The sequence below is a fragment of the Martes martes genome, assembly GCF_963455335.1.
Source record: "Martes martes genome assembly, chromosome: 1".
In the NCBI taxonomy this organism is placed as follows: Eukaryota; Metazoa; Chordata; class Mammalia; order Carnivora; family Mustelidae; genus Martes; species Martes martes.
This window is the reverse complement of record NC_137888.1, coordinates 126,708,070-126,730,216: the sequence shown is the minus strand read 5'-3', so window position 1 is coordinate 126,730,216 and position 22,147 is coordinate 126,708,070. Positions and strand designations below refer to the sequence as shown.

At 56.9% G+C, this 22,147-nt stretch overlaps 1 protein-coding gene across 2 annotated transcripts; it reads right to left on the bottom strand.

Annotated features, from left to right (window-relative positions):
• Positions 1-2,760: 2,760 nt before the first annotated feature.
• Positions 2,761-21,249, bottom strand: AMOTL2 (angiomotin like 2). 2 transcript variants are annotated; one of them, XM_080798488.1, is made up of 10 exons: positions 21,090-21,194; positions 17,738-18,526; positions 14,651-14,957; positions 13,535-13,679; positions 13,050-13,142; positions 8,841-9,136; positions 7,797-8,104; positions 6,863-7,080; positions 6,112-6,288; positions 2,761-5,320 (listed from the first exon to the last, which is right to left on the bottom strand). In XM_080798488.1, exons 2-10 carry the CDS (start codon positions 18,469-18,471, stop codon positions 5,262-5,264), a joined length of 2,337 nt encoding a protein of 778 aa, XP_080654614.1. In that variant the 5' UTR covers positions 18,472-18,526; positions 21,090-21,194; the 3' UTR covers positions 2,761-5,261. The 2 variants fall into 2 exon arrangements, with proteins under 2 accessions (XP_080654614.1, XP_080654615.1); XM_080798489.1 differs by having other exon boundaries at positions 3,482-5,320; positions 6,112-6,291; positions 21,090-21,249.
• Between the last annotated feature and the right edge of the window lie 898 nt (positions 21,250-22,147).

The window sequence follows — 22,147 nt, the reverse complement described above, 5'->3', positions numbered from 1 at the left end:
GCCACGGCACTGGTCCTTGGCAAGCTAGTCGGCCCTATTATCCAGGTTCCGTGGTGGGATCTCTCTGCTGGACTCCACATGTGTGGGCACCGCTGCCCCTTGGGGAGAGGGTTTGGTTGAGGGGGGTACCTGGAAGCACCACTCCATCTGTCCTGGATGGGAAAAAACTGGAGCTTCATTGATCCCCAGCCCTGTGCCTCCTCAGGGACAGACAAGGTCAAGCGGGAGACATGGGTGCCTGCCAGATGATCTCTTCTTTGTGGAGACAAGATGCCCATGCCTGGATGCAGACGTCCTGTGAAGTTAACGGGGCTTATGCCTCCAGGTGCTCGCTTGAAAAAGCCCCTTCCAACACCCTAGACATAATTTTGCATTTGCCCATTTTGGTTTCTTTTTCTTAAAAAGGGTCCCCAAATTATATAAGCTTAAGGCCTCGCAAAACTGAACCCATCCCTCCCTGCTAAAACTCCTTGACCCTGGAATATGTTGAGGAGACGGTGAGTGGCTGAGGGGTCCAGACTCCAGGACTCACAGGTCTCCTTCCCAGATCTCTGGCTGGGACCTCTGCCCTGGCAGCCGCGGGGGTTCGATGGTGGAGGGCTCGGGTGCAGCGTAGATAACGTCCTCTCTGCGGCCCAGAGTGGGTGACCTGGAGCTGCTGAGCTGGGCTGGGTGGAAGGAGACTGTCGGCTATAGGAAGGCCCAAGTGTCATCCTGAGAAATGGCCGACAAGTGCGAGTGTACCAGATCGAATAGCACTTCTAATTCCGTCCATTGGGCCCCCTGGTGGGGCATTCGCTGACGACCCGTGTTTGGCCGCTGGTTGAAAACAAATGCTGTGAAATAAAATACCACTGAGTTGTAGACTTTAAAAGGGTGGGTTTTATGATACGTGATTTATATCTCGAAAACAATCAAACAAACAAAAACACACCATAGGGATGCGGAGAGTCTGGTTACTGTGGTGCTTTTCTCTTCCATTGGCTCTAGGCAGGCTGGGTGCAGGAAAACACCGCTTTGGTGCCGGAGTTTCTGGGCTGCCTCTTGTGGTGTCAGCCACACAGCACTGTTCAGGGACCACTGGTTCCCAGCTGCGTCCCCAGTGGGTAGGAAACAAGATGGCGGCACTGTAGACAAGGTTCCTGTTCCGCTGGGGTCCCTGGGAGCAGTGAAGTGGCATCTGCCATTTCTGGGTGACTGGGCCCCAATTTACTGCTGCTAGTTTGACACCTTTGCCAAGCCCTCTGAGCCTGACACATGCCCTGGCCAGGGGAAGAGTTAACCATTAACTGGGAGGTGAGAGAGAGAGAGAGAGAGAGAGAGACAGACAGAGATGGCTGGGACAAGTGGCCTTCCAGCCCTCTAAGGCAGGTGGTGTGGTACCCCTCTGAGCCACACCCCGAGCCCTGTTAGAGGGGACGCTGGGTGAGGACTGGACAGGAAGGGCAGGGCTGTCCCTCACAGAGAAACTTGGCCTCCAAAGGGCCCAGCAGAGCTACCCGTGGGACCTAGGCCCCCTCATCACAGATGCCTGGGCACATGGGCAAACACTCCTGTCCCCAGTGGCCTGCCGTTCTACCAGTTCCAAAACTTTGTTAGGCTGACTGAGTAGGCTGCTCAACCCCTTTACTGAGAAGAAATGGCTCCTCAGATGCACTGGTGGCCCTGTGGCTAGAGGGCCCCACTGCCCTACAAGGGGACCAGCCAGAAGGTACTGGCGCCCTTCACATCTTTTTCTGCAACACATGCTCAGGCACACACGTACACAGATACATAAATAAATACACATGCAAACGCCCATGTGCTGGGTACACAGGATGGATGTTTCTTTGTCCCTTCTGGTCCATGCCAAGGAAATACTAAGATGACTCTTATCAGATTAGCTCCTACAAAAGGCACAGGTGCTTTGAGTCCCCAGACAAAGGTGCTAGGAATGGGATGGCAGTCTTGTCAAGGCTTATTGCACCCAGGTGTGGGCTGTCCTCCCCGAGCTCTTTCGGGGGCAGATAGAGGTGAACAGGAACGTCTTTGCCGAGGGTGTTCTTTGGAATGCCCTGCCACGGGCTCCGCCATTTTGTTGGGACACCACATCTTAACAGGTGCAGCTGCGGGCTGATGTGGTTGAGGGAAGAGGTGTGGGAACGGGAGCTCTGTGGCATGCATCCTCAGAGAGCAAACTGTCCACATGGCAAACCCTAATCCAGGGCCTGATAACAAGAAGACAGGCATTGATGCTGCCCAGGCAGAGGGAGGCAGGCCGGGGAGGTGGGGTGTTGGTGTGGCTACAGGGTAGGGAACTGCTGCATTGGCATTGTGTTGGGTGGGGATCCTGCATGGACAGCTCCCCATCTGCTGGCGCCCATCAAAGTCGGGGATGCAAAGTTGCTGGAAAAGGTCCTTGGCTGTTTCCAATTCTTCCACTTGTTTGATTCCCTTTCTTGTGGGCAGGTAGGCTGGCTCAAGAAGACAAGTTCTCTAGGATCCTACTGGGTTTCTCACCAACACTGCTCCTGAGTCCCTACACTTGCCCTGAGAATAATTCCCCCACAGCCGTGGGGGCTGAATGTTACCCTCAAGTACCCACAGACTGTGGGGCTGCCTGCTGCCTCGTTGTCAGCGTGACGGCTAGCCCACATCCTGACTGGGAACCTGATTGTGCTGCTTGGCGCCTGGAGACAGATACTTTCTTTCTACTCTAACATCTGAGACTGAGAATGGTTTTCTCTTTTATGGATTGGAATGACACGCTTTTTTTTTTTAAGACTTCATTTATTTGTCAGAGAGAGAGAGAGCACAAGCAGAGGGAACAGCAGACAGAGGGAGAAGCAGCCTTGCTGCCAAACAGGGAGCCCAATGCTGGACTCGATCCCAGGACCCTGGGATCATGACCTCAGCCGAAGGCAGATGCTTAACCCACTGAGCCACCCAGGCGTCCTGGAGTGACATGCTTTCTTGGGCACAGGGCAAAAATGATGATACCACAGCAAGACAGAGGCAGAGCCCCAGAATGTGCCACACACATGGACACCCTCTGCTTGTGTCTAGGCAGAGGGCAAGCATGGTGCCTGGGCTCTTGGGCGGCTCTGGGACTCCCTGTGCTGGGTGGAGATGAGGGGAAGGATAAAGCCGCTTTGGGACTCCCAATCCTACCATGGAGTCACCACAGCATGTGGCCAAACAAAACCGGCTGGGACAGAGCTACCCGTGGGGAGGCTGCCCACTTGCCAGCCCCTCCCAGACTGAGAAAAACATTACGTTCAAGAAACAGCAGTGACCCTGAGCTGCCACTCATGGGTATGGTCTGGCCAGTGTGTAAGGAGCACGGGGTGCGGGAGGGAGGGTACGGTTCAGAGCCAAGAGTGCTTAGGGACTGTGACACGGGTGACTCGCCAAGTCCCCAACCCTTTCCTTTCCCTCCTTCCGTCCCCATGTAGTCTCTCACTTGGGCAAAGACACCACTTTTAATTTTTTTTTTTTTATTAAAATACTGTTATACCCAGTGGAATGCAGCAGCAGTCCTGGTACAGGGTGGCATAACAAAACAGCCATGTTTACATTTTAAATATTTACGATAACTTAAACATACAGACACACGTCATGGTCTTTGGCAGAAAACGTTCACAGCACAAAAAATACTTTAAAAGAAATACCAAATATTAATCCAAAATATATTAAGTTGTTTTTTTCTTTCACAATATTTTTTTGCCATTTTTTTCCTCTTCTTTTTCTTGTTGCTTTGTAAACAATGCACATGAACCAAATGTATTTTTCAGCTTTAAAGAAGGGTAGAGGGTTTTAAAAAAAATATGCAATTGTCCAGCAAATGCAAATGTTTAAAAAGGGAACTCGAGGAATTATGGGAATAAAAGAACACATACCGAACCTAAAAACAGTAAAGGAAAAAACAAAGATTCAAGGAGAACTAAAAACAGTCAAGACAAACTACTAAAACCCACCAATCGGTCCTGGGGCTGAGCTGGGGGACTCTAAGACCTGAAGTCAAAGTCACTGCTGCTGGCAGGCTGTCACGTGGATGCTTTGCTCTGATTCCGAAGCACTGGCCCTGCTTCAGGGCGCTGCTCACCGGTAGCTTGAGGAACCAGCCTCACGGGCGCCATTTTGTGCTGGGGGCTCCATTCAGAGGACGAATGGAGTCACGTCTTGTAGCTCACTGACCAGTTTTTCACCAGCACAGCTCCCTCTCCCAATCCCTCCAGGTGGGAACAATGACTCTGATGAGAACAAAGCAACTTCTCCAGTTTCCTTCAAGAGAATTGGTGCTGGGATGCCCCCCGTGGCAGATGTCTTTGTGTGGTGGCTCATTTCATCTGGCTCAGGGTTCATAACCAAACCGACAGAATGTCCCAGGGACAGGAGCTGTGGAGCCATGTCAAGAGGCTGGTAGTGGGGGTCCCGTGGGCATTTAAACAAGGCTCAAGGTGGAGGAAGACAGCCAATGTCACGTGGATCAACCAGTATCAAAATCCACGGGCCAAGAACTTGAGAAAGGGAGAGAGCTGAGAGGCTAGTCAGCAGTTACAGGAACCGTAGCGGTACGGACAGGCGAACAGAGAGGACACAAATCCGAAGCGGCATGCTTCAATCTTCTGTTTCACAGGAGAGGGGGTTATGTACAAACTGCACAGCTTATCCCAGTCCACTCAAATGGCCCCTGCCCGCTCCAGCTGAGGGGGTGGGGCTGTGGCTTCTGCGGACTAACACCCTCCACAGTGCCCCGAAGATGCAAGTCTCAATGATCTCAGGGAGGCAGTGAGGAGCTGAGAACAGATGAGGTGGGCGGGGGCCACATTTAGCCACAGGGGAATAGCACAGCTGACTCTGCACTGAACCAGCCCACCTGGGGTTCATGGGCAGCCATCTTGGGAAATCAGTCTCCCAAACCAATATATCCCCTCCCTTCCTGCCTGAGTGCCAACTGGGGGTCCAGAGAGGGCTCAGCTCCCTTCTGGGTTTCCAGTTTCTACCCCAACAGTCAGCCTGGGAATCCTCATTCTGCATGGGCTCAGGAGGAGGGATGTGGGGCTGCGAAGCAGGGTCTTCTGCAAGCAGGTGTTCTCACGGCTCCCCTCACCCCTGTAGCATCCTTCTTAAGCCCCAGGGCACCAGCCAGTCAATGGGAATGAGTGCCTGGTTTGGGGAAAGCCGGGCAGCAGCAGTTGGGAGGGGCTGCTGGAATGGCTGAGAGCGGCAGAGGGCAGACGAAACGGGGAATGGTTCTGAGTCCCCAAGCACTACCTCCTTCAGATCAGTATCTCCACCATGTCTGACAAGTCCTGGACTCTGGATATAGCAACAGAGTCTGGAGAGAGACAAGAGCACAGGCAAACACCAGTGAGCATCACAAGATGGCCCTTTTAAATCCTGGCACTTTTTCAAGATAGGATCTCCCTTCACCAACGTTGCCTTCCTCAGCTGCCCAGGTACCCGGGTACCCTAACCCCACCCCACTTGACCAACTGAGCACAAGGGTTTGTGCCCCCCAGCTCTCCACCCAGACCGTCAGCGTCTGATGTGGAGGACACATTTATTTATAACTTTAAATTGGTTAGAGGCTCGGAGGGAGGGGGAGCCCTGAGGGAAGGAGGGAGGCTGCAGCATTCTTTCCACGCCTGTGGTTTTCTGGGACAGTGAGGCGCAGGCCCACACCCGAGGGCTAATGTGAAAGGGAAGAAAACATTTAAAAGGCATCTTCTCAGATATCTCAGTCTTGGACTCTTTTTCAACTAACTCTTCTAACTTGAGATTGCCATCAGGTCACTTGCCAAGCTGCATGATCTTAGATGCTTAGATTGGCAACGAAATATGTAAGGAAGGCTACGAGAGAGGAGACGAAGGGCCTCCCGCACGGCCGCTTTCTAACTCGGGATCTGTCTGTGATCGGGCTTTTCAGTTCCTCCCATCTGTGCATCCAACCAGCCCTCACGTCCACATGGAGGGGCCCACACAGCCCGCTTGCCCAGCACTGTGTGCGGCTCCCCGGGGTGTGCAGGTAGCCAAGGGGTCTGGGAATGAAGGGCCCTGAGCACCAGCTCAAGCCCCAGTGCGTCCATAGCCCTGTGTGGCACAGAGGTCCTGGGAAGGGGGGCTTACCCAGTGAGGCTGTCCTCTGGCCCCCGCTGTACCCCAGGAGGCTGTCGGGATCCAGTCCCAGGCAAGCGGCGGCACTGTCTGGGGGACCGTCAGTCTGGGTGCTCCCGTCTCTGCTCCCGTGTTTGGCATGAGCAGGGAGGGGAGCTGCGGCCACTGGCTCCTCCTCGGGGGCCCGGTCTGCTGGAAAGGCAGGAAGCTGACAGTTATTGCCTCATGAAACTAGTGGTAGCCCCCTGAAGGACAGACACCTCAAGTTAATTGTACCCACTGGAGGCGCGTGGTGGTACGGGTTGCTCTTGATTTTCAAGAATTTCAATTAAGATTCGGTCAGTACTCCTGTATCCCAATAGGAATAACTATCAGGCTGGATTGGTTTCCAAAGCTCTTTAGTGGCAGAAGCGTTCTTAGCGGGTTAAATCTGAGAACCAGCAGGGACTCCTGAATTTCCGTGGCATCCGCTGAGAGGAGCGGAGGACCTTGCCTGCAAGGTCCCTCTGCACAGGAAGCTCTATTTCTGCTTAGATGGGGAGTGGCTGGGGTCCAATGTGCTGGAATTTACAGGGGTGGGGACTAGCGTATGCCCCCTCATACCAGCAGGATAGCTGTGGGCTGCCGGGTCACCGGAGCCAGTCTGGAAGCTGGCTCCCTTGGGTTCAAGGATCGGGAAGCCCTGTCTGAGCCTCAGTTCTGGGAGCAAAGGCCTGACAGCAACCAGGCCCTCTACCTATGCCTCCCACCCGCCTCCTCTCACCTGTAGCCAGCCGGGCAGGGGCATCCACTTGCCGCTCACTAGAGGACAGACCTTGCCAGCTCTGGGTCCCTGCCGTGGCAGCCACGAAGACAGATGGCACAGACTTGGCGGGCCTCAGGGAGCCCTGCATGGCCTTGCCCGGGTCCTTCCTGGAGCGCTGCTGAAGGACCTTGATCACCGCATCCTTCTCCAGGATCTGGGCATGGAGCACCTTCAACCTGAGGGGAGAGAGACCAGGCTCACATGGTCAGACCCGCCGATCCAACGGCCTCCACCCTCCCCACCTCATGAAAGCCGGAGGGAGCCTTCAGAAAGGTCATCACAGTTCTGGAATCTGAAGCCCTGAAAACTACCAGGGCACAAGGCACTGGGCCTTTCTTATACCAGCAAAGGCAGGTCAAGGGGTGGGTTGGATTCTTCAGATGACAGCAAGGGCACGACCCTTGCCCTGTGGGGCAATGCCCCAGAGCTGCTGACCATCTAATGGGCTTAGCTGTCGTGCTTGGCCTTATGAGTCGGACATAGGTCAAACAGAAATCTTGTGGGGCCTCTGAGTTTGTTTCTGGAGAGAAAATACTAGCTATCCAAAGCCAGGGCCCTAGTCCACCTTCCTTCTGGGGTGGCTCATGGTATGGACTCCACTGGAAAGTCTTGCTCTCTCGACTGACTGGGGGTGGGAAGAGCAGACAGAGGCCAGAGCATTGGATGGCATCCAACACCTGCACAGACAAGGTCCCCTGGGCAGACCAAGGAGTCGGCTGGTATCTCTGGGAAAGAACACGTGCGTGATGCCTGGGGTGCCAGACCCATGGGAACTGGCCCAGAGGGAGGAGAGACTGCTGAGCCTCGTGGGGAGAGGGGTGTTTATCAGGGGCTAGGGGCACGGCAGGGACTGGACAGTGCCACCTGGACCCTTCAGGGGGCCTGGCCCAACCTGCTTTCCATCTCCTGATGCCTGTGGCCACCGGTGAGCAGGCCCTCGTTGAAGCTGCTGCTGGGCGAAGGCTGGGGGGAGTGTCGGATGAGAGTGGTGTCTCGCTGGGCGGCAGCCGTGGCGGCTGCGTCCATGGCAAACTGCCTCATGGCACGCTCCTCCAGATACTTCTGCTCCCACTTGGTCATATCTGCCTCGAGCGCCAGGACTTGCTCCTCCTTCTCCCGTAGTTGTTCTGACAGCCGCAGGGCACTGAGCTCTGGGGACCCATTGCTGCCACTGGCACCAGCGGGGGGGCCTGCCTGTCTCTGTGGAGAAGGGAGCACTGTGTTCAAGGGCGGAGGCTGGGGTGCGGCAGCCCTGGGTCCTTACCCCTGCACCCTCCCTTAGGCACAGGGGCTTCCTCTGCCTTTCCCAGCTCACCTGCCCCCCCTCGCCCCCGTGCCCTGCTGCTACCAAAGAGGAAGCAGGCTGAGGGCGTAGGAAAGATCAGGCCTGCCTCTGCACAGGGGACCTGAGAAAGTATCCTCCAAATGGGGAAAGGGGTGCTCTCAATAATCACGCCGTAACAACTGGTGCAGACCAGCGCCTGTGGTCACTCTAGCCCCATGGGAAGGGTCAAGTGGGGAGTGGAGACAGAACTCCATCTGGCTTGTAAACACCAGCATTACTAACACAGCCCAGAGTGAGGATGAAGACTCTGGATCTGGGTTACCACCTGCCCTCTCCAGTCGGGGAGACACGTGAGAGCTGGCTAGTCTTCCGCACTGAGGCTCCTGGGCTAGCTCTCCAGAGACCAAGGATGCCAACCCCTGCTGCTGCCAAGGACCGAGGCGCAGGTCCCGAGTGCCCACGGCTGGCACCCGGCCAAGAGGCAAAGCCTCTTCTAAGGCTGGTGGCTGGGAGGAGCTGGGGCAAGGCTGGAGCACAGATGCCCCCTGCTTTCCAGGGGCACCTCCCCCCGGATCTCAGCAGGGGCTCCCCAGATGCCGCCCTCCCCACGCCACCTTCTCGGGTCTCGCCACCTCAGGTCTCGGAGCTCACCTGCTGGGCACGTAGGGCCTTGAGCTCCTGCTCCAGGCGCGTCCGCAGACGCAGCTCCAGCAGCTCCCGCTTCTCACAGGCTGCCTGCAGCTGCCCCAGGGCCTGCTGCAGCCGCTCCACCTTCTCCACGTAGGCCTGCTTCTTGCGCAGCTCCTCTTCTGCACGCGCCGCCCGGCCCTGCGCGTTGCTCAGAGCCTGCTCCAGGAGCTCCGCGCGCCTCCGCTGGTCCTCGATGGCGCCGCGCAGCAGGGCCGTCTCCCGCTCCAGCTTCTCCTGCTCCTGCTGCTGCTCGTAGCCTGCAGCGGGGAGGCAGGGGCGCTGGGTCAGGGATGGCAACTGCCCCACCTGGTCCCACGGGGCGCCCACCACAGGCCGGGCTCCGCACGGATGGCTCCGTGGATGCGTCTGCGTCCTGGCCTCTCCACAACCCTGGGAGTTAGGCGCTATTATTACCATTGCCATTTTATGGCGCAGGAACAGGTACGGGCGTTTGCGGTAATAACTGGGCTACGCTGCCTCTGCTGGGACATAGATAGCCCCAAACACTGTCCAACTGCGCCACGTGTCACCATTTCCAAAACACATTCACCCTGTTCCTTGGGCCTCAGGAAGACACTAGAGACTGGCCAGATAGGAACTGTGATAGGAACCCACAGATCAGAGAAGGTGCAGGTGGACTGTGACAGGACCATCGTTCACACGAGAGAAGGAACAGGGAAGAGAGGAACCACCAGCTGCACCATGGGCCAGGCACTTACACATCTCATTCCCCTGAAGCCTTCAACTACAGCCTCTCAAGGTAGGATACGTGACCCACGATATATGAGGGAAAAAACACGGGACTGGTGCTGCTGAAGTGGGGACCCAAGTCAGCCTGGCCTCCCAAGGACCAGGCTGCTTCTGGCTGTGGCAGGAGGCCCCCACGCCCAGAGGCCTCCCAAAGCGGGCTCCAGGACTCATTCCGTGGACCCAGAGACCCCCAGAATAAGGCTACATTTACCTCCTTGGTTTGGGGGACCACTGAGATGTTGGCAGACGGGCTCATAATGAATGCAAACTTCGTGGCACAACCAAAATGACTATGGTCCAAAGGTTTGTGTCTAAGCTCCTAGCTAGCCCAACTTTTAAATCGGGACTTTTTTTTTTTTTTTTTGCTTGCTGGGAGAACTCTGCTCAGGGACCCACTTCACACTGTGGGGCCAACCAAGGCCCAAGCCAGACCACGAAGTCCTCCAGCTGATGATCAAGGTCTAAATTCACCTCCCACCCGCCTGCCCTCTGACAGTCTAGACCGCTCCCTCCTCCCAAAGAGGGTGTCGGCTGCCTGCCTTGCTGGAGGGTAGAAGGGGATGGGCTATAGGGCCTGCCTGATGAACTCCGAGGCACTGTCTCTAGAGTGTGCTCTCTCACAGTACAGTGGGATTTTCTGCTATAATCAGATTGTTCCACACTGTGCCAACTGTGCCGTAGCCACTAGGCTCTAGTGGCTACTGAGCGAGCACTTGCAATATGGCTAGTGTGAGGAAGGAATTGGATTTTTAATTTTATCCCATTTTATTTAATTTTAGTCTTTGGGCCACATGTAGCGAAGTACCTATCACAGGGCACAGGTTCTGGAATAGAAGAGTGAAGGCTTGGGACCTGGGCAGGCCAAGGGAGGATTCACTTACTTAGGGCCCTAGGATTGGAGGAGGAGGACACAAGCAACCCAGGCCAGCTCTGGCTCAATGTGGAATTTTTCAAGGCTGGTGGGTCCAGGGTGGCCTTACTCCTTGGTGTGGAGAGAAAAGATGGGGAAGCTCAGTAATACTGAAACTGAGGCATCCACAGTGGGCTGACTTAGCATCTAAGGAACATGGTGGAGAGGCTGGCAGAGAGAATACATTGTGGATTTGGGCCTAGAAGCGATGATCCCTTCCTGTATGTGCTCCAAGGGCCCACAGCCCACAGGGCATACAGGAAGCAGCCTCTCCTCCCAGTCTTTACCATGACTGCCCCATATTCCAGCCCCAGAACCTGTGGCTCAGGGGAGAAGAAAATGCTCAAGGTGGAAAGAGCTAAGAGAGCTAGGCCTCAGGACTCAAGGCCAGATCCCCAGAGAGGGCAGGGCCAGACCAGAGCAGTCAAAGCGGGGGGGTGGGGTGGGGTGGGGTGGGGTGGATCTGTACCAAAAGTAGGTGACATTGGTGAGGGTGATCACACTTTCCTATTACTGCTGACTGACCCCAGAAAAAAGGTGAGGTCAACCAGAGACATTTTCCCTGGGAGTTTTATGTTTTCTCCATGAGTATTAAGGAACAAGGAAGAGCTGCTTCACTTTCCTTAGTCCTTGGGGAGGGGTGGGGGGACCCAGCCTCTGTTTCCCCGCAGCTTCCTGCTGCCTTGCACAACCTCTAAGGCCCTGGCAGGGGCCATCCCCAGCCACCAGGATGGAACCACAGGCTTCTCTTATCTGTTGGGGAGGAGAGCTCCTGTGCTGGGGGGGAGACAAGCTGGGAGATGGGAGGGGGTCAAAGGCAGGCAGAAGGGGGATTCGCCTTCTGCCCTGGAGAAAGCCACTGGCTGGGGCCCACCAGCTCTGGCCCTGTCCCTTTGTCCCAGTGGCTCTAGGCATGGGAGGGAGCGGCGGGGGGTGGGCCCAGAGCGGAACAGCCTGGCGGCTCAGGAATGCCAGGCATCCAGGTCACCCGCGGCTGCGAGATTAATGGCTCCAGCGAGGAGCCAAGAACAGCCTGGCGCTTGCTCCCCAGGGAGCGGAAACGCCTCCAGGCCAGCCTCCCCCACTTCGCCTCTTCTCTGCTGGCTCCCAGAAATCTGCCTAGCGACTTCCTTTCTGGGGCAGTGCGTGACCCCAGAGCCTACCCTCTCCTCCAGGAGGCCCCCATTCCGCCTCCTGCCAGTAACCCAGACTCCCAAGGGCTACCAAGGGCTGCCCCCTCCCTGTCCTTCCCCACCACCATCACCTCCCTCCCAGGCACCCAAAGTCATTGCCACCTTGCTCGGCTCAGTATGGCCCAGCCTACCTCCTGCTCCACCCCAACCCCTAATCCCTTCAGGGTCATGTCCCCCCACTTTCTGTCCTGGGCAGCCCTGTCTGGGGCTCTGAGCCCTCCTTGCAGAAGAAGGAGGTGCTGCCAGCCAGAGCTCAGTCCTCAAGCTGCTCCCTGACTTCTGGATGCCCCATTCTATCCAGACCCCTCACATACAGTAGGCTTCCTCAAAGCCACCCTCACCAGGACACCAGCCACCCCCATTCCATTTCTCTGCAAAAGTCCTAACACCATTACAGCACAGTAGGAACTTACTAACTGCCTCTGTCTCTTCTGCTAGTGCTTCTTCCTGCTGCCAAGCTTCCTTCAGTCCCACTCCACGTACCTCCCCCTGAGCCATCCCACTGCCTCTTCCCCTGTGGGCAGGTCTCCGCCCCTGCCATCCCCACAAGGCCTGTCTCAGGCCAGTGGGGACTTCCCACTCACTAGTCTCTAAGGCCAGGGGCACCTTTGTTCCCTTATATCTGTGGTTAGAAGACCCTGCTTCCTTCTCAAGCTCAGCCCCTCTCGCTTGACGCCCCCCCCCCGCCCTGGTGCCTTCCAGGACCTGCTCCCACCCTCTGCCCAGTTCCTGAGAGGGGCTTAGCATGGTTCTGCTAATGAACAAATGACTGATTGAATAGACCAGTCAATACTGAATTCATCCACTCTTCCAGAAGCCTTCCACCACCCCTGTTAGAGGAGCTTCCTAAACCCCTTCCTCAGCCTGGTTAAGCTCTAGGAACCCACTGTGGGTTGTCTGCAGGGACCCTCACCTGGCCACCTTGTTATGGCCCAGTTGCACCCTCCCCAGCTTCTCACATTCCAGCTGGGCACCCCTACCCTTCCTGTGCCTGGAACTCCCTGGGGAACTCAACATTCCTTCTCTCTGCTCCCACTTGCCTCCAGGGCTATCTGCCCCCCCACCCACTGCCCACTTCACCTCTAGTTCTGAAGGATACTGTACCAACACAGCAGCACAGTCCAGCAAATCACTGTGCCCCAGTGTCCCTCTGCTAGCCACTCATCTCTCCAATAGGTACATAGTAGGCATCCTGGAATCCTGGGTTCAAAGTGCTGCTTTGCCAGGCGGGACGGCCAGTCCTCCATGTCCACAGTCACTGCCACAGTCTCCCCACCCACTTATCTGTGTGGGCCTCTAAGCAGGACCCCCACTCACTCTGAGCAAGCAGCTTGGCCACCATGTCCTGACTTCCTGCCTGGGCCTCCTGGGTCTTGGTTGCTAGACGGCGATTTGCAGATTCCAATCTCTCTGTTTCAAATGAAGGAAAAAATGTTTTAAGGAAAGCTGTTAGGAGTATCAGGTGAAGCTGCCTGCCCGGGTGTCCCCTGGGATCCTGGGTGTGGGGCTGCACCCTCCAAACCAGGGATGGGCTGAAAGGGAACCCCTGGGTGCGCTCTGAGCCAAGTGAGGAGGGAGACTCTGGGCACATCAGTGAGGGTTCCGCGAGAGGCTCCAAGGCACAGAACAGACACAAGCATCCCCCTGTCAAGGTGGCTCCCAGGAGTTCCAAGCTGGCCCCCTGCAAGCCAGTTTACACTTATTTTTGCAGAAGGCAGAGATTCTCCATTCCTCCCTAGATCAGAGCAATCAGGGCCTCCACAGATGCTCACCAGCCCCTCACCCTGGGTGCTCTCTCTCACCTCTAAGATCCCTGTTGAAGTCCTGTAGCCTCCTCATTTCACTGTCCATTTTGTTCCGCATGGTCTTCTCCAGGGCCTCCCGTTTGGAAGAGGCTCTCGTCAGGCTCTCGTGGGCCTCGGAGAGCCGCTGGATTTCACCTTCCAGCTGCAAGAGGCAGACAGGAGAGCTGAAGGAAGGGGACAGATCCCAGACACTGTGTGGCCTCAGGGTCCCCTCCACAGGCCCAGGCTACTCTGCTACGCCATCATAAAGGGTGAGTGAGAAGAAGATAAAAGGCGACAGCAAAAAAAATCCAGGGGGCTATAGTGGGATGTTCAGAAGCCCAAATCGGATACTAGAACCAGCAAGCAAGGGTCCCCTGCAATTGTGCCAATGCTGAGTGAACCCAGGGCCAGGTTCTCTGGAAGTGGCTGCCTCGGACTGACCCAACACAGCTTCCCTGCGCCCAATGGTCCAGAAGGAAGTGTTTTACTTTTGGTCAGTTTCTACTGAGAGTCTGAGCCCCGTGGAATAGGACTGGGAGTTTTGAGCTAGCTGGGACACCACAGGAGGCCAGAGGCCACCTGTCAAAGCTGAATGCACAGCAGGTAAACCTTCACGAAAGAAGGGGGCACCAGCCCCCAGCCTCAGTTGCCTGTAGCCGGAGTATTTCTTCCTGTGGCCATCACCCTCCGCTGCAGAGGGCCAGCCTGGCCCCAGCAGCCCCTCCCACTTGGCTGCTGGCAGGTTCTGCACGTGCTCCAAGCCCTGCTCCAAGCCCGGCTGGGATTCCAATAAATAGCTCGTTTTTTCCAAGAGGAGGGGCTTTCTCTGGGGCCAGGGCTGGCCTAGAACAGACTTGCTGTTGTGTGGGGGACACAAAGGGCTCTCTGTGGGAGGTGTCCGCAGGAGGGGGTGTGTGCAGGGGAAAGGCGTGCAGGGAGCTGGTGAATGGGCTCTTTTTATCACTGCTAGGCAGCAACTGCTCACACTCCAGGCCTGCTCTGCTGGCCTTGAGGCTGCTCCCCAGCTGTCTAGAGTCAGCGAGGGAGGGCATGGGAAGGACGAAAGGGTGGGCAGCAGCTCCCCAACCCCTGACCATGTCCCTCTCCTTCTGAGGTCCCAGCGGGGCCTACCTTCTCAATGCGGCCAGCCTTCTCTGCTGAGCTCTCCAGCTCCCTCTGCAGCCTCTCATTGTCCCTCTGCAGCCTGGCATTGTCCCTCAGCAAGGTCTCCAGCTGGGCCAGGTGGGCGCTGCCCGAGGTGGCAGAGGGGGCCTGGGTGCTTGCTGGCCCCTCCATCTCGGGTGGACCAAGGGAGCCTAGGGGGCCATGGCTGAGAGCAGCTGGGTGTGGGGGCAAGGGGGGCTCCTGGGGCTGCTGTAAGTACTGGTACTGCTGTTGCTGCTGGAGGAACACGGGGGGCACCTGGGCCTGCAGGATCCTGGGGGGCAGAAAAGATAGTGTTCATAGATGGCACAGACCCCCATGGCTCCCACCCGAGTGGCCCTGAGTAGGCCCAGCCCTCCTGGCATATGGGAGAGGCTCCACACATCAGGCAGTGACCAGCGGGGAAGGCCTTTTCCCCACCGTGTCTACCCTAGACCCTCAAGGGAGTCTAGCCGGGGTTAACATCAGGATGCTTGTGTCACACCTAGCATCACTGTTGGCTGGGACCTTATGAGCAACCAGCAGATAAATAAGGCATCTTAAGCACTGCGCACTTGACCTTTCTAATTCACAGAAGGTTCTTTTTGGGTCTGGAGGCCACACTGATTGTGACTGAGCACACAGCCTCCCAGGACCCTGGGCCGCTTGATGGCTGGGCCCCAGCAGATACCCCTGTGTCTGTCTGTTCTAAGCCTCTCACACCAGCACCTGCCAGTTCGGCACAACCACGTTTTTCTCCCTCCTACTTCGGTCCTGTCACCCATAGCAGAAACATTTTTTGAATACTGTGGCTAAGGGCAGAGTGGTGAGATGGATGTCTGGGGAAGCAGTCTGAGCTCCGAAGTCTGACAAAATCGGCATTCAAGTCTCTGGGGTGCTGGCATGCCTCTGCTATTCCCGAGGGTTAGCATTCCCAGCCTCAAGGGGCTGGCCAGGCCTACACAAAGGCTGGCAGGATCCTGGGCCTACAGCACGTGCTCCCACCATGGTGGCCCAGCCTCCATCTCTCCCAGGGGTAACTGCAGCGTCTTGTCTATTTAAAGAGTAAATGTGACCCACATACTGGTTTTCTTAGGCATAGGGGCTACCTCTGGACCACCGTGATAGCCTGAGTTTAAAGACGATGTTCCACTGGCCTCTAAAAATGCTGTAATGTCACTCTCAGAGCCCCATTAAGGGAAGGAGCAAAGAGCAAGAAGCATGGGGTGAAGCCTGGTCACAAGGCCTTTCTGGGGCCTTGGGACTCCGAGTGTAAAAGAACAGACTGCCTCCATCACAACAGGAATTTTCCAAGTCCCAGATGATCCATGAGAGTTGAATGGATCCATCACTCATGGATCCATCACCTCAGTGCTCATGCCCTCCCCCGCCATTACCTCCCCTCCCCTGCTCCCCTGAAGATCCTAGGCTAGAAGAAAAGTCCCTGCCCGAGGTTCTCAATGAACAATCCTTATGTGATCAGCTGAAAGGAGAGGCTGGACAGATCTATTTCTCTCCCTGCCTAAAGTAGAGCTTCCAGCGAGAGCTGAACAGAGGGTCCGACAGGAATGTGCAAACTCTCCTTGCACTGCTAAATGTGGCATTCTTGGGGTTGCTTCACAAACTTTCTCCCCCCTGCACTGGGCCAGGCAGACACAACTGGCATTCTTTGTGGATGACTTAGCCCTGAGAAAGAACAGAGTCTCCTTTCCCTTCACACTCGCTCTCCCTTCCCCTATTCTTACCCCCCCCTCCCTTTTTTGTTCTCCTGTGGTCTACTTCCTTTCCACGATATTATCTTTTCCTGACAGGATTCAGTAAGGCTGCTCCAGAAGAAGAAACCCACGACTCAGCTTCCGAAACTCTCCCTGACCAAGCTCTGAGAAAGGAGCTAAGGCGGCGGGAGTTTGGGGGGGGCTGGGCACGAGAGGTGGAGGTTGGAGAAAACCCACAAGGCCCCGTCCTCTGCTCCTCCATACCAACACCATGGCGTCACTCATTTCTCGAGAGCAAGGAAAGGCATCTATCCCAGGAAAAGGCTGAACGGTGGGAAAGTGGGTGACTAAATGAAGACTCAGCAAGCATGATGAGAACCAGAATTCATCCTTGAGCCTTCCAGAAGAAAGGAGGCTGCGAATCCTCAGGCCCCTCTGGTGGGGTTTCCTAGACCAGCACGCGGGGAGATGCAGTGTGTGAATGGAGCAGTGCGTGTCCGCTTCTCAGAAGGTGCTAGGCCAACGGAGAAGCCTGGGGCAGAGCCGCATTCCTAGGAACCATTATTTCTGCAAACTGTCTGGGCCTTCTGCCTCCTCCTGGTCTCTTGCTTCCATTCTTGCCCCTCCAAATCCATTCTCTCTACCTGCAGCCGGAGGGACCTTTTGAAAGAGGGAAGCCAAATCGCATCCTCTAAAGGCTTCCCTTCACACTCAGAATCAAACTCTGCATTCCCCAGCAGCCTTTTCCCAGTGCCCCAGAAAGGGGCTCATCTGGACCTTAGGTCCTCTGCCCCAAGGGGCTCCAGCCACCTGGGGCACATAGGGAAACAGGAAAGGAAATGCAGAGTAGCAAGTGGGCAGCTCCTGCCTGGGTGTAGGATAGGGGGAGGTCTCAAAGGAGGCCATCTGGCCCTTTCTGCCTCCAGTAAGGAGTGCCTCCCACTAATCACAGAAAGCAGACTGTCCACTTGGTCTTAAACATCTCCAGGGAAGGAGGTGTCACCTTTTTCCCACTTAGCTTGGAAACGGTTTGGCAATGATTGATTCCCAGCCCTTGTCTTGAGCAAGTTCTTTCAAAAACCTAACCTTTACCCTGCTGCTGTAACTGGTACCCCCTGGAAACCCTAGTTACTTGATAGCTACAGCTAATCACACAATGGTATCCATCTTCAAATTAAAGCAAAAGATACCACTAAGTTCTCCTGTGATCTGGGCTACATCCTACTCTCTCTTCCAGGCATCAGCCCCTCCTTGGGAAGGAGAGGGGTACTGGTGGCCTTCCTCTGGGGCTTGCCAGCCCTGGCACAAGGTGTCGTGTAGAAGAAAGTCAAGAGCTTGAAAGATCAGGGTGAGCAGTTACCTGACTTCAGCATGCTGGAAGTGTGGGCTTCCGCGGGTGCGGTACCGTGGGTCGGTGACAGCAGTGGCAGTCTCATGAGCTAGCATAACGTGGGGGTACTGAGGCGGAGGTCCACGGGGCTCTGGGCCCTCGGCTGGGAGGGGTCTGGACGCGGGGCCCTGCTGACTGCGGGCCAGCTGCGGGAAGCTGTGGGAGGAGCTCATGTGGCTGGGGGCCCGGGCACCGTTCCTCTCCAGGGACAGCTGCAGGAGCCGCTCACTCAGGGAGCGCACATGCCCGTGGCGCAGCTCCCGCAGGGCCTCGTCCTGACTCCGATGGGCTCCTGGGGCCCCTCGGGGATCCCGGTCCCCCACATGCGGCCGGGGACCCGCCTGCTGGGCCGCATAGTACTGGGAGTGGGCTTTGGCCTCTTCATAGGTGGGCAGCTCCTCACCCTTGCTGGGCTGTGGGCACAGCCGGTAGAGGGTGTTCTCTGCCAGGTGGGTCTCACCGCCCTGGTGCTCCTGGCCCTGGGGCTCCTGCCTGGTGGCTTGCTGCAGCACCTGAGCGTCCTCAGGTGCCAAGACCTCCGCGGAGGCTTGGGGGCTACCCGTGCCCCCAGCCCCAGCCCCACCCCGCAGGGCCTGCTGTTGGATGGCCAGCAGCGTGCGCGTCTCCGTCAGGTTGCCATAGCGCAGCTGCTCCTGGATGAGGCGGTGCAGGACTGTCCCGGAGGAGTCTTCCAGCGTCCTCATGCTTCCTCGGCTGCCACACACCCGCTGGCGGCTCGTGGCACCTCGCCCAGGGCACCTGGGAGGAGAGAAAGAAGAGCAATGAGGGGCAGCACGCAGGAAAGAGCAAGACTGTGGAGGGTCACCCGAGCCTGGGCTCAGCTGCCAATGCTGCCACCTACTGATGAAGGCAAGTGACCTAACCTGCGAGACTCAGTTTCTCCTTTGGAGAAATGAAAGAGTAATGCTTGCCTCGTGGAGTTGAAAATTAAATAAGCCAAGGGCTGCCGAGCTCCTGGTGCACTGTAAATCCTTGGCAGAGGACTGCCATTACAGTCCTATTCGCGGAGACTTACTAGGCCCAAAGAAAGACCCCAGTAACTTTGAAGGTAATTAATCACCCAGGAACCACAGCCTCCTGCAGTCAGCTTCCCAATGAAAAGGCTGATGAGAGACCTCAGCGTAGCGGTAGCTCAGCTATAACCACTAAGCATGCCAGTCCAGGGTTAGACAGGGTCCCAGCTTCTTGGCACATGGTGAAGAATCAGTCCAGCCTAGTAGAAGCCCTGGGCAAACAGCCCCTACATCCCTCTAGAATATAGCACTCCTGAGCCCTAGCCTTGGCACGGTTAACTCATCACCCTTTACCCCGTTTCCCACGCTGTGCCCTCCCTGTCATAGCATGACCTTGGTAGTCACTCTGCAAGGTGAAGGGGAAGAAGGGAGAAAAGGCATCTGGTTTGGTGAATAAGGGATGAGAGAAGACAGGCTAGCTACCACAGGACCATGGTTTTGTGAAATGAGGCAAAAAGAGGCCACGCATCAAGGTTTATGGCCAGTCACACAGTCTGTGTGTGGACAAGTGCCTGAGTGCACCCAGAAAGACAAAGGATGGCACCGTGTCTTTGATTTTTGACTGTCCGATGTACACACACACACACACACACACACACACACTTGCTACTTAGAAAAAGACCCGGATGGTCCTCTGCCACATTGTGGGGGTGGGCACTGGGCATCTTGACATCACTAACACCCATCTGAGCCAACTGGAGGAGTAAGGGAGCAAGGGAGAGGCTCCTGGTTGTTGGGGCTGGGAGCCTGGAGCGCAGGGGAGCCTGGAGCGCAGGGCATGTGTCCTGAGGAAGGGATTCTCTTCTGAGCTTGGGATCTCAGTGGCTCAGGTCCTGGAAAACTGCCTGCCTCACTGGGCTTCCTTCCCACAGCTTCCTCCAACACAAACCTCCAAAGGAGATTTGGGCAAAACCAAACAAAACCCACATCTCCATAGGTCCTTACTTATGCGGGGAGGGGAGTGGGAAGAACATGGCCCCTCCCCTGCCTCAAAAGTATCCCCAGGGCCCCGCTATATTTTGGATTTGGGAGGCTGGCACTCCTTCCTCCTGGCGGCCCAGAAAGGAGGAGAGGGAGTGGAGTCTGGAAGGCATCTCCGACCCCATCCTTCCCGGCACCCAATCACGCGGCCCCCTCTCCCTACACACAGTAGGTATGGAGATCCAAGACTCCAGAGTTGCCAGAGGCAAAACAAACGGGAATCAATTCACCCTAGAGTTTCATCCACGGGGCATTTTCTTAAAAAAAAAAAAAAAAAATCAGCCTTGGCTGACTCCCGCTGATAACGAAGAGGGGGGTGGGGTGTACGGAATGCAGAGTTTCCTGGACAGATTCCTAGTCTCCTCCCCGCAGCAATGTGCCTGGGAGCGGGGAACACCTCCCAGGCATCTCAGCCAGTCTGTCCCCGTCAGACCCCTCGGATGCGCATTCTTTCAGCTGAGCCGTTGTTAAATCTGGGACCACGACCCCAGCCATGCACCTTTGGTGCACCAGCGCACCCAACTCCCTGAACACCCCACCCCCTTTCCTAAGTAAGCACACAACTCCGGCTCTCGCTGGCCTAAGGAACCCAAGCGAAAGTCTCAAAGACTGCAAACCAGCCAGGATCCAGCCCTACCCGGACTCCAAGCCGACCACGAACACCCGGAGGCCGCCGGGGCACATAGAGCGAGCAGGCGAAGGTAGCCGGTAGCCCACTAAGTTCTTTAAGCGTTGCGGGTCCGCCTCCCTCCCTGCCTCCCGAGCCCTCTTTGTTTTCCAAATGCTCCAACGCTGACGTCACCGGGCTGGACGGCCGGCTGCATTCTTTCTAAGTGAGAGCCATTCCGTGGCTCCAGAGAGGATTTTCCAAGGAAGACAAAGAGGAATTCTTGGACTAGTTGGGGGCAAAGACACCTGTAATCCCCACCTAACCAGTTCAACCCCAGGGCCTTGCAACTTGAACTGGGAGCGGCGCCTCCTGCCCTGTTCCGCGCCCCTCTCCCAAGCCCACGACCTATAACAGGGGACCCCGCTCTCCCCAAAGCCTGCCCCCCTGCCCCCGCCCCAAGGGACCGGCGCGCCAGCGACAGCCCCGGACCCAGGCTCGCTGCGAGGGGCCGGCAGCGAGGAACAGCTCAGGGCCGCCTCCGCGGCTTCCTCGAAAGGGCGCACTTCACCCAGGGGACGCTCGGTGCGTCGGGCTCCCGCTCCCGGAAAAGGGCGGGTTGCACGGGGTCTCTGGCTCCGGCTAGACGCGGCTCCCCGGGCCCGCGCGCTCCCCGAAGCGCCCGAGCCGCCTTCCTTACCGCTGCGGCCCGCGGGTGCTCGGCGTAGTCAGACCCGACGACCCGGCCCGGCCCGGCTCGGCTCGGCTCGGCAGCGGAGGTGTGCACTCGGCGGTGGCGCCGACGCTCTGGCCGCTCGGGCCCCAGCGCGCAGCCCCAGGGTCGGCCCGCGCCGGAGGCGGCTGCTATGCCAGGAATGTGAGAGTTTCAGGTTCCCCCTCGGGATCAAAGCGAACCACAAATAACCTCTCAGCGCGCCGCCCTCCTCCGCCCTCCGCCTCCTCCCGCTCCCTCCTCCCGGCCCCCGCCTTCCTCTCAGGAGGCGGCGCTGCGGGCTGGGCCCGGAGCTCCCTTCCCGGGCCGCCCAGGGCCCTCTAGGACGCCCTACACCTCTCCCGCCTCCACATCCCACCGTCACGCTTTGCCTTCGGGGCTGCTGCGGACGAATTCATCTCCTCGGCCATTACCGTCCCGCAAACCCGTCCCCTCCTTCCACCCACTCTTTCATCCCTGTGCGCGGACAGGGACACCCGGAGCTGGACAATCGCCTGTCCCTGAGGGGTTCTGGGTTTTGCTGCGGCGGAGGGGCTCGGGGAGTGTGTGTGTGTGTGTGTGCGCGCGCGCGCGCGCGCAATGTGACTACAATGATGTCCATACCTGCCTGACTTGGACCTAACCCCCGCCCCTGGTGAAGAGAAGCCGCTTCCAGCTCCAGTTTCTTCCCTAAACCCCACTGTTTTCACTGCCAGCGGCAACCTTTGAATTGCCCTGTTATTGTTTACAAACACCTTCACCAGCTCTTTTGGGGCTTGTCTCCACAGGAAGTGTGAATCTGGGTTGAAAATCTTCCGGTTAATTTGATCCACCTAACCCACTGAATCATCCGCCGCCAGGCGCTCTGTCCAACTCTTCAGGAAAAGAGGACTAATGGGTACCCCGAAATTTACGCAGAGCGCACGGTGTGCCACCACCCGCTTTTCGCCTCGTCATCCGGGTCAGCCCTCCTAAATAATCGTCCCAGGGAATTCTGCTATCGTTTCTGTGTTATACAAGAGGAAGCCAAGACTCAGGGAGGTTAA

Excerpts from the sequence above, each read along its gene's own strand:
- AMOTL2 (XM_080798489.1), bottom strand. The coding sequence starts at position 18,471 with ATGAGGACGCTGGAAGACTCCTCCGGGACAGTCCTGCACCGCCTCATC. Across the intron at positions 8,105-8,840 it reads AGGCCCTACGTGCCCAGCAG|AGACAGGCAGGCCCCCCCGC; the intron begins GTGAGCTCCGAG and ends CCTTCTCCACAG. Across the intron at positions 6,292-6,862 it reads CCCTGCCCGGCTGGCTACAG|CAGACCGGGCCCCCGAGGAG; the intron begins GTGAGAGGAGGC and ends CTGCCTTTCCAG.